Source organism: Gekko japonicus, unplaced genomic scaffold (genome assembly GCF_001447785.1).
Source record: "Gekko japonicus isolate JY-2015 unplaced genomic scaffold, Gekko_japonicus_V1.1 scaffold336, whole genome shotgun sequence".
Lineage (NCBI taxonomy): Eukaryota > Metazoa > Chordata > Lepidosauria > Squamata > Gekkonidae > Gekko > Gekko japonicus.
In genome coordinates this window covers 214,855-224,762 of record NW_015172014.1, presented here as the reverse complement: position 1 = coordinate 224,762, position 9,908 = coordinate 214,855, and the positions used below count along the sequence as shown (strand labels likewise).

Genomic DNA, 9,908 nt, shown 5'->3' with positions numbered 1-9,908 from the left:
AACCGCTCTGAGACTCCCAAGTGAAGGGTAGGGTATAAATCCAATCTCTTCTGCTGCTTCTTAAAGGTGCCACTGGACTCAAACCTTGTTCTATCAAGTACCCTGTTTCCCCGAAAATAAGACCTACCCCCAAAATAAGCACTAGCAGGATTTCTATGCATTTGTGGTATAAACCCTAGTGTGTCTTCTTGAGAAAAAATAAATATAAGACAGTGTCTTATTTTCAGAGAAACACGGTAGTTTTCTGTGGGTTTTCCTGAGGTTTAATGAGCAGAACTGAGTCCACAGATTAAGCCGACTGGTGGGACAGGACGGGGGATCCCTGACTTCTTAGCCTGCATGCCATTTGCTTCAGAGCTGATAGTATCTGTGTGGTGCAGCGGCTTTTGAGAACGTTTCCTGTGATCCCTGGGGAATGCTTCCTCTCATCCCCCTGGAAGCTGCAGTTGCTCTGGCCAGATTGTTGACTGGAGTGGCTCCCAAGGGCTTCCAGTTTGGTTCTGGGCTCAGTTCAACATACCTTAAGGGCTGTGTCCCCCCCGCCCCCCAAATGAACCTACCTGTCCACGCTGGTCATCTTCGGAGGTCCTGCTCCAGGTGGGAACCCAAGAAAGGGCTTTCTCAGTTGCAGCACTGAAACCCTGGAACTCCCTCCCCGGCAAGATCTGTCTGTGCCTCTCTGTTGGTGTCTTCTGCCGGCGGGTGAAGACTCTGTTTTGTTTGTCATACCCCCAGTAACCAGTATTGGTCTTCCTCCCCGTCCTGGTACTGTTTATGTGTTTTTATTGAATTATTTCATAAGTTTAAATATTGTTTTTAATTGTTTAGTGTTTTTACGTGTGCCGCCTGCTCGGGTGGAAACGGCGGCATGAAAGTGTTTCTAATAGATAAGTACATGACGATCGCTGGAGGAGGCTGAATTGGCAGGGCCTTCTCTTTGGTGGCGCCTTCACTTGGGGACTCCCTCCTCAAGAACATAAGAGCATCAGAGAAGCCAATGTTGGATCAGGCCAATGGCCCATCCAGTCCAACCCTCTCTGTCACCCAGTGGCCAAGGATTTGTCCCAAACCAGTTCCGTCCTCACTTTTGGATGCGCCACCGTATAGAAGAGCTCTTACCCTGGCTCGTTGTGCAGCTATATAGAAAGATACCATATGAAGGCAGGTGCTGCCCGTGTTCCATGGGAGAAGTGGAGTCGATGTTCCACATGTTATTTCGCTGTCCTTTTCATCAAGTTTATAGGGATAAACTTATTGCCCCCTGTAGACTTGGGGTTCAATAAACGACACCACACAACAGATCTGTTGAAGCTGACTGATCAGGCTCTCTGTCTCTCTGTACCAAACTGTTCCTTTGACTGCCTGTCAGCAGTGTTTTATTCAGAGGAAAAAGCAAGCTCACACATTGTACAGTGAAATCGTTACTCTTAGAAGCCTCTAACTAGAATCACACTATGTTCTTCTCACAGCTCATATTATCTTCGAATGTTGCAAAGTTTGTGCTCTTAGAGTAATTTAGCAGACTCATGCAGACTCAAAAGACCTTGTGCATTTGCATTTGCCAATCTCCCGATAAGAACTTGAGAACTCCTGGGCTTGCCTCACGGGAGTCTCTAATTCCTACAGCCCCCCTCTTAGACCAGCACTTGACGCAGAGAGTGCTAAGCTAGAGAAACTTTTGATAGAGGAAAATCAGCAGATCTCCAGTCAAATAGCAAAATTCTGCTGGCAACTGGTAAAATTTCACAATAAGACGTAGATCAAGTATAACCCTCACTTACCTTCTGCAGGACTCATAAGCAGTTTAGTTTATTTATTTATTTATTTATAGTCAAATTTATACCCTGCCCTCCCCGCAAAGCAGGCTCAGGGCGGCTTCCAACAACAACACAACAAGACAGAATAAAAACATAAATAATACAGAATTAAACCACAGCATTTAAATAGTACATTACAAAATATCAGAGTACTGGCGGCGGTTAAGAATCAAACGAATAAAGTGCTTTCAAACAGAGTGCTTCGATGTTATTCCACATAAAGTGTTTAGATGTTTATTCTGCTCGTTCTTGAGGCAGCTACTCGATGTCAACATTACGGGCCATTGTTTTGATATAATGGACCGTTAAGCTTTTCTCCTTCTAACATTTTTATGATTTTAAAGTTATATGTCTATTTTTGGAGCTGAAAGCTAATTTGCTTGTATTTAACAAACATGTATTATTTTGATCAATGGTCTTTGACTGCAAATAAACATCATTCGTCCCGTCCAGCGCTCTGTCACACAGTGGCCAGGGGTTCGTCCCAAGCCAGCTCTGTCCTCACTTTCTGGAAACCAGGGTCTTGGATCAGGGGGAGGGTTCTTCCAGGGGCCAGGTCCATCCCTAACAGAACTGGGATCCGTGGGGTTCAACCTCTGAAAAGAGGAAATATGGGTTTTTGCATTTGATATGGATCCACAAGGGTTAAGCTGACACTAAATATTATGAAAATGCAAAATTTATTCAGGTGTACACATTTTAAAACTTACTCATTAAAAATCATTAAAAATATACCATTCGAACATAAAAAACTTCTCAACATTCATACATAGATGGGTTAGTGCTGTGCAACTGAACCAAACGCGTTTCAGCCCCTCAAAGGGCCTTCCTCAGTGGTCACAATTCCAATTACAATTCCAATTACAAATTTGACATACATTAAAAAAAAAATGTTAAGCATAAGATGTTAAATACATATGCAGTATAAGGCCAGATGTTGTTCTGGTAGCACAAACTTGCGTGAGTTGAATGTATGTCACTCCATCCTGTACTCACGCAAGTTTGTGCTACCAGAATTATTGGTGGACTTTAATTGGCTAGACCGGAGGCCCATCTTATATAATAATAATAAACAAATACATATGTATTTAGGAAACAACATCTGGCCTTATACTGCATATGTATTTAACATCTTATGCTTAACATTTTTTTTTTAATGTATGTCAAATTTGTAATTGGAATTGTAATTGGAATTGTGACCACTGAGGAAGGCCCTTTGAGGGGCCGAAACACGTTTGGTTCAGTTGCACAGCACTAACCCATCTATGTATGAATGTTGAGAAGTTTTTTTATGGCTGAATGGTATATTTTTAATGAGTCTAAGTTTTAAAATGTGTACACCTGAATAAATTTTGCATTTTCATAATATTTAGTGTCAGCTTAACCCTTGTGGATCCATAGCAACTTTTTGGGTTGAGTTTCCCCCCCCCTCTTTTTTTTTTCCTTCCCCCTTCCCTTTCTTTTTGCATTTGATGCCAAAGGCCTGACGTCCGGCCCTGGCTGAGGCCCTCCCTAATCTCTTTCTCCCTCTCCCCAGACGACTATTTTGTGGAAGATCCGAAGTACAGCCTCTGCTATTGCGAGTCCTGCCACAAGCTCCGGGGTGATGAAGCGTACTACAAGCGTGGGGAGCCGCCTCGAGATTACGCCCTGCCTTTCGGGTGGTGCCGCTTCAGCCTCAGGTATGAACATGTGTGTGTGCATGCGTTCTGGATGGCAGCATTGGAATGTCACTCAAAAGCAGAAATCATAGAGCAGGGGTGTCAAACATGTGGCCCGGGGGCCGGATCAGGCCCCCACAGGGCTTCCATCGGGCCCACAGTGGAACTGGCCCTTTCCTGCTTCCAGCTCTGCTGCTGCTGCTGCTGCATCATAGCTTGCTTCGCCAGACTCTCTTAATCACTCAGCCATTTCACGTTTTCACCTGGGTCCTAGACTCAGAACTCTGAGCATGAGATTTCTGCAGCGGATGTCAATAAATCAAAAGTAGGTTTGCAGCTGACAGAGCTGTTTTAAGCATGTTTTTATTTTAAGTTTAAAAAAATCTTTGTGTTTGTGTCCTTCATAAAGTGTATATCTCCGCTACCTGGCATTCCCTTTCATCACGCACACGGCACGGCCCAACAAGGTCTCATTTATGTCAGATCCGGCCCCCATAACAAATGAGTTCAACACCCCTGTCATAGAGTGTCGGGCCTTCTTGTGACTAGAGGCTGAGATGAACCCCACCAGTGCTTTTGGTCCCAGGTGGAAGAAGTTTTGCCTTAAGGGCCTGAATACGCTTGGTAACTGGACCACGCAGGACTTCACGCACAGCCTCCCTCTCTGTCTTCTTTCCTCTGGCCATTGCAGAATCAATCCCCGGCTGGAGGTAGCCAGTACCTCTAAGAAGTGGCACATGGCCTATCACGGAACGAGCCTCGGGGCAGTACGCCGCACGTTGGATCAAGGGGAGCTGGTGCCAGGTAAGGGAGTGGGGATCGTCTTACCTCTGAGGTGTTTCCTCTCCTTAGAGCTGTCTCCCCCTGACAGAAGACCCACAGTTTTAACCCCAAGACCAGAAAGTGTGGTGGGTTTGTATGCAGTGTTCCCTCTAAGCTGAGCCAGTGAGAGCTAGCTCACCGTTTTTTAGCCTCCGGCTCACACATTTTTGTCTCAGCTCAGGAAGGATGGGGCTCCAGAGCAAACTGATTTATGCAGGAGCCCAATCGCTCGCTCACAACTTTCATGCCAGTCGCTCACATCGTAGAATTTTTGCTCACAAGACTCCACAGCTTAGAGGGAGCCTTGGTTGTATGTGGAGGAAAGTGCCCGTTAAGTCACAGCTGACTTAGGGCAACCCCATAGGGGTTTCAAGGCAGGAGACAAACCAAGGTGGTTGGCCACTGCCTGCCTCTGCGCCGTGGCCCTGGGCTTCCTGGGTGGTCTCCCATCCAAGCACCAGCACCTAACTGAGCGTTGCCGGGTCCTCTTGTCTCCCAGAAGTAGGAGACATCGGGGCATGCCAGCCAAATGAGTAGAGGGCACCCAGGTGGAGCGTTCGTAGATTCAGGAGAGTAGACTGGGAGTCTGCCCCCTAAGCAGGAGCCCGTCCAGCACCAGTTATTGGGGTTCAGCATGGGTTTGTTCATCCAGGGAACCCCGGATGATTACAGAGGGCCTGTGGCTCAGTGGCCGAGCATCTGCTTGGTACGCAATCAGTTTCTTTATTCAGCCAACGGACCAGTACAAGTCAAAAATAAAAGCTTTACGGTAAATGCATTCGAAAATAAGATTGGTGTGATCGATTGGCAGCAATCCGTTAAGATCCGTACATAAGATTTCTCTACGCATTGTACAGGCTGCTGGGAAAAAATTGGCACAGCTAATGGTCATCTGTTGATTAGGACCCATGAAAAGTTTCTCTAAAACATGTACGTCGGAACCTCCTGAAGAATCAGAACCTCCTGCTCTTCAGTTTTTAACTGTTTTAACCATTGGCACACGTGCCCAGTTTGTGAACCGCCCTGAGCCCGCTCGTGGGGAGGGCAGGCGATAAATCTCATAATAAATAAATGAATAAATTGAGTAGAGGGGAAATTCTATTGGAACGAGCTTCCTGATAGGAAGCGACAGCGGGACATTACGTGCTCAACTGATTCCACCTCATTAGTGCCAGCCAGGGCTCTTTTTGTAGAAAAAGCCCAGCAGGAACTCATTAGCATAATAGGCCACACCCAACAGCAAAACCCATTAGCATATTAGGCCACACCCTGACCGCACTGCTCATTAGCATATTAGGCCGCACCCCCATGCTGCCAGAAGTGTGGTCATCCAGCCACACCCACCTTTCGCTTCTTATTCTGTTTACCTTGTTTGTGGTCAAAACCCAGGGCTTTTTTTTGTAGCAGGAACTCCTTTGCATGGTAGGCCACACACCCCTAATGTAGCCAATCCTAATGAGTCTCTGCTGTTGGGTGTGGCCTATTATGCTAATGAGTTCCTGCTGGGCGTGGCCAACTCGGGAGCCAGCCGGAACTCCGTTCCTGTGCGTTCCTGCCCAAAAATAGCCCTGAGTGCCACAGAGACAAATCCTCTCCTTCGTGGGAGTCTTTTTATATCTCCCCTTGAAAACGGCAGAGGGGAGGACTGAGTCGCCATCTTGCCAGAGTAAAAGCTCTCCGTTGACTGGGTACCTCCAGGACAGAGAGATAAGGTGCCTGCTATGCAGGAGACCCCACGTTCAGTCCCCGTCCTCTCCAGTTACAAAGACCAGGTGTGGTGAAAGTCCTCCGCTTTTTGACACCTTGGAGAGCCACTGCCAGTCCGAGGAGGCGACGCTGCCTTTGAGGGACCGAGGTTCCAATTCAGGAGAAGGCAGCTTTGTGTGTTCAACCCAGCAGCCGTGGCAGCCTGTGACGTCCTGGTTGGGCTCCAGAGCGGTGCTCCCTCTAAGCTGTGGCGTCTGTGAGCAGAAATCCTACTCTGTGAGCTGCTGGCATGAAAGTTGCGAGTGAGCGATTTGGCTGCTGCATCAATTCGTTCGCTCTGGAGCCCTCCTTCCTGAGCTAAGCCAAAAAGGTGTGAGCCGGAGGCTAAGAAACGGTGAGCTGGCTCACGCTCACTCAGCTTGGGAGGGAGCATTGCGTCCAGAGCGCCTTTCCTCACCCGTGTTGTGTTGCTTGGCTGAGCTGAACCTCGGGCCCTTTGCAGTAATTGCCCCCCAGTTAGAAAGAGAGAGAAGAAAGCAGGCAGACTCAGCACACACACACACACCCCAGCCGCTGGGTGGGACGGGGCGTCACGTTTGTGGGGCCAGGAGCCAGACACACCAGCGTGACTCAGCCCCCGCAGCCTTGCCCTGTTGCGTCCTTCTAGCGCGGTCGCATGTCTCTTTCCCGGCTCTGCAGGGAGCACGTCCATCCTGAGCTGCCGCCCAGTCAAGGCAGACCCGCAGGGCAGTGGTGGTGGAGGAGGAGGAGGAGGAGGCGGCAGCGGGGGCAGCAGCGGAGGGTACCGTGAGGCCGAGGAGAACAGCTCCCCCAGCCGCGAGGATCTCCTGCGCATCCTGCTGTCACCCACCCTGCGCTACGCCGGGCTGGAGGCGTTTGCCACCAAAGTGCAGTAGGTGTCTCGGGGGGGGGGGCTTGTCCGAGGCTGGAGGGGGAAGGAGAGCTGGGAAGCAGGGGAGGGGGAGTGGGCATTTCTCCAGGACTTGAAGGAATGGTTAAGAACATAAGAGAAGCCAATGTTGAATCGGGCCAGTGGCCCATCCAGCCCAACACTCTGTGTCACACAGTGACCAAGAATACCAGGGGCCATCAGGAGGTCCAGCAGTGGGGCCAGGGCACTAGAAGCCACCCCACTGTTGGTCCTACCCGCCCCCCAAGCACCAAGAATACAGAGCATCCCTTGCCTGAGAGTTCCTATCTAGATCTTGTGGCTAAGAGCCACTGATGGACCTCTGCTCCAGATGTTTATCTGATTCCCTCTTGAAGCCATTAATGCTTGTAGCCACCGCCATCTCCTGTAGCAGTGAATTCCACGTGTGAATGACTCTTTGGGTGAAGGAGGACTTCCTTCTGTTCTAACCTGACCGCTCAGCAATTTCATGGAGTCCCCACGAGTTTTTTTATTGTGAGAAAGGGAGAAAAGGACTTCTTTCTCGACCTGCTCTATCCCATGCGTAATCTTGTAAACCAACAGGCCTGGAAGGAAAAGGTGTAGAAATGGACCATGGAAGCTTTTCTTTTCGTGGCTTGAAAATACAGTCACCTGCAAAATACCTCTGCTAAAGGGACAGGGCACCCATTCTCCAGGCCAGTTGGCAGGCCTAGTGGAGGGGCACATAGCTCTTCAGGCCAGTAGCCGTCCACAGGAAAGGGACGGGGGTGGGGAAAACATCCAGGTTCTCGTGGCCTTTGAGGTAAGAAAGGGGTCAGAGAGCACATGCAAGAGATTTAATGTGAGAGGCCCAGTTGCATGGGAGGAGAGGGAAAAGGAAAAGGGGATATTTTGTGGGACCGTGTTGGCGCGTGGGCTGCGTGTTCCCTGAAGTGAACAGTTTGAACTGTTAGTGGGCAGTCCTTCTGTGCTCGGCATGGGATTATCCTGTGGTACTCCTCGCCACAGGATGGCAGTGACGGCTGTTACCAGGTGTCTGTTCTTAAAGGGATTAGGCGAATACCAGAATGCCCAGCCTGTCAGTGGTGCCTGCTCACCAAGAATTACCCAACGGACAAAGGGTCACCGTGTTAGTCTGTCGGAATTCAGTATTCTGGTGGTCCATCTACAAATATCAGATGCTTGCAAGAGGGGAATAAGATATTCATTCCTGCAGGATATTTGCACCCCACCTTTCAATCAAAACAGTTCCGGGTTGCCTGGCCGTGGTCCAGAAGAAGAAGAGATTGGATTTATATCCCGCCCTTCACTACCCAAAGGTGTCTCAGAGCAGCTTACAAATCTCTTTTCCCTTCCCCCTCCCCACAACAAACACTCTGAGAGGTGGGTGGGGCTGAGAGAGCGCTTTTGGGAACTGCTCTTTTTCAAGAACACCTCTGACAGAACTATGGCTTGCCCAAGGTCATCCAGCAGCTGTGAGTGGAGGAGTGGGGAATCAAACCCAGTTCTCCCAGATTAGAGTCCGCGCACTTAACCACTACACCAAACTGGCGCTCTGGCATTGTAGGACCTGATGTTTCGCCAGCAGCTGTGACTGGCATCCTCAGAGGTACCACACAGAAAGATGGAGGACTCTCTCTGTCAAGGTGAGAAGAAACACATACTTCCTACAATGCCAAGACCACGGCCATACAACCCGGAAAATCTGCAACAGCTAATGAACTCCGGCCCTGAAAGCCTTCGACAACATATTAAAGCGATCAGTTGTTTCCCCACTGGCCTTCTTCTGTAGTTTTATTTATATTTATTTATACATTCGGCCCTGACCCCAAAGGGTCTCTGGGCGGTTCACATATACATTTTAAGTATTTCTCATTCCCCATAGCTAGATTCTAGTCCAGTTGCATCCTAGAAACCAACTAAACTTTTGGGGTGTTTTTCCGCTCACCATAAAATCCCAGCAGATAGAGCAGAACAAGATGGTTCTAGCCTAGCACTGAAAAGTCCCTAAAGTTGGTACTAAGCGCAGGTCTTCCATGGCTGAAGGTCCATCACAGAACGGTCTAATCTGCATTTAGTGCCCACCTAGCCTCCGAAGGCAGATCAGAGCCCGTTTGGTGTCGTGGTGAAGTGCGCGGACTCTAATCTGGGAGAGCCGGGTTTGATTCCCCACTCCTCCTCCACTTGCAGCTGCTGGATGACCTTGGGCAAGCCATCGTTCTGACAAGAGCTGTCCTTAAAAAAGAGCCGTTTCTGTCAGAGCTCTCTGAGCCCCACCGACCTCACAGGGTGTCTGTTGTGGGGAGGGGAGGGGAAAGGAGTTTGTCAGCAGCTCTGAGACTCCGCGTGAAGGGCGGGGTATGAATCCAATCTCCTCCTCCATCTCTGCCAGGCCACCCTGGTGACTGTTTGGGTGGCACAGAGAGGAGGGGACCGATAACCCCAGGGGCTCTCCGATCACTGCCAGGAGTTAGCAGCATGGGGGCGGGGGGGACTTCCATCTGTGGAGGTTCTGTGTTTTCTCCCCTGGGGCAGGGAATGCCCACATTCTTGTGGGGCCTCCCCAGCCACTCCTCTGCCCTGCCCTGAATGCCCCCCCCCGTCTTCTCCTGACAACCCCCCCCTTTCTTCTTCCTCTCCCGCTCTCCAGATTTAAAGACCCAAAGTCCCATCGGCAGCACGCGGCTCAGGTGGCCTTCCAGGTGTGCGTGCGCCCCGGCTCCTACAAAGTGTGCCCCCAGACCCTGGCCGTCCCGGAGCCGTTGGACCCCCGCTTCAGCAGTGCCGAGATCGAGTGGGTCACCAAGGAGAAGGGGGCGACGGTCTTGCATGGGCTGCTGATCCGCGTGGAGTGAGACGGCCTCCCTCCCCCACCCCCGTCCACGGGAGGGGGGGCTTGATCCGACGCCACAGCACGCAGGGAGGGGTGGCTCTCACCGAGTGAGCCCCCCCCCCCCGCTCCTGCCTTTCGACGCACAGACTGGGGCG

General features: G+C 50.2%; 1 protein-coding gene across 1 annotated transcript in view; it reads left to right on the top strand.

Annotated features, from left to right (window-relative positions):
- The window catches only part of NEURL4 (neuralized E3 ubiquitin protein ligase 4), a 48,504-nt gene extending 38,621 nt beyond the window's left edge, over nt 1–9,883 (top strand). The window contains exons 26-29 of the mRNA XM_015420303.1: nt 3,355–3,499; nt 4,170–4,282; nt 6,707–6,920; nt 9,571–9,883. Coding sequence (XP_015275789.1) covers nt 3,355–3,499; nt 4,170–4,282; nt 6,707–6,920; nt 9,571–9,775 — 677 coding nt within the window. The 3' untranslated portion in view covers nt 9,776–9,883. The remainder of the gene's footprint in view (nt 1–3,354; nt 3,500–4,169; nt 4,283–6,706; nt 6,921–9,570) is intronic.
- Nucleotides 9,884–9,908: the final 25 nt, after the last annotated feature.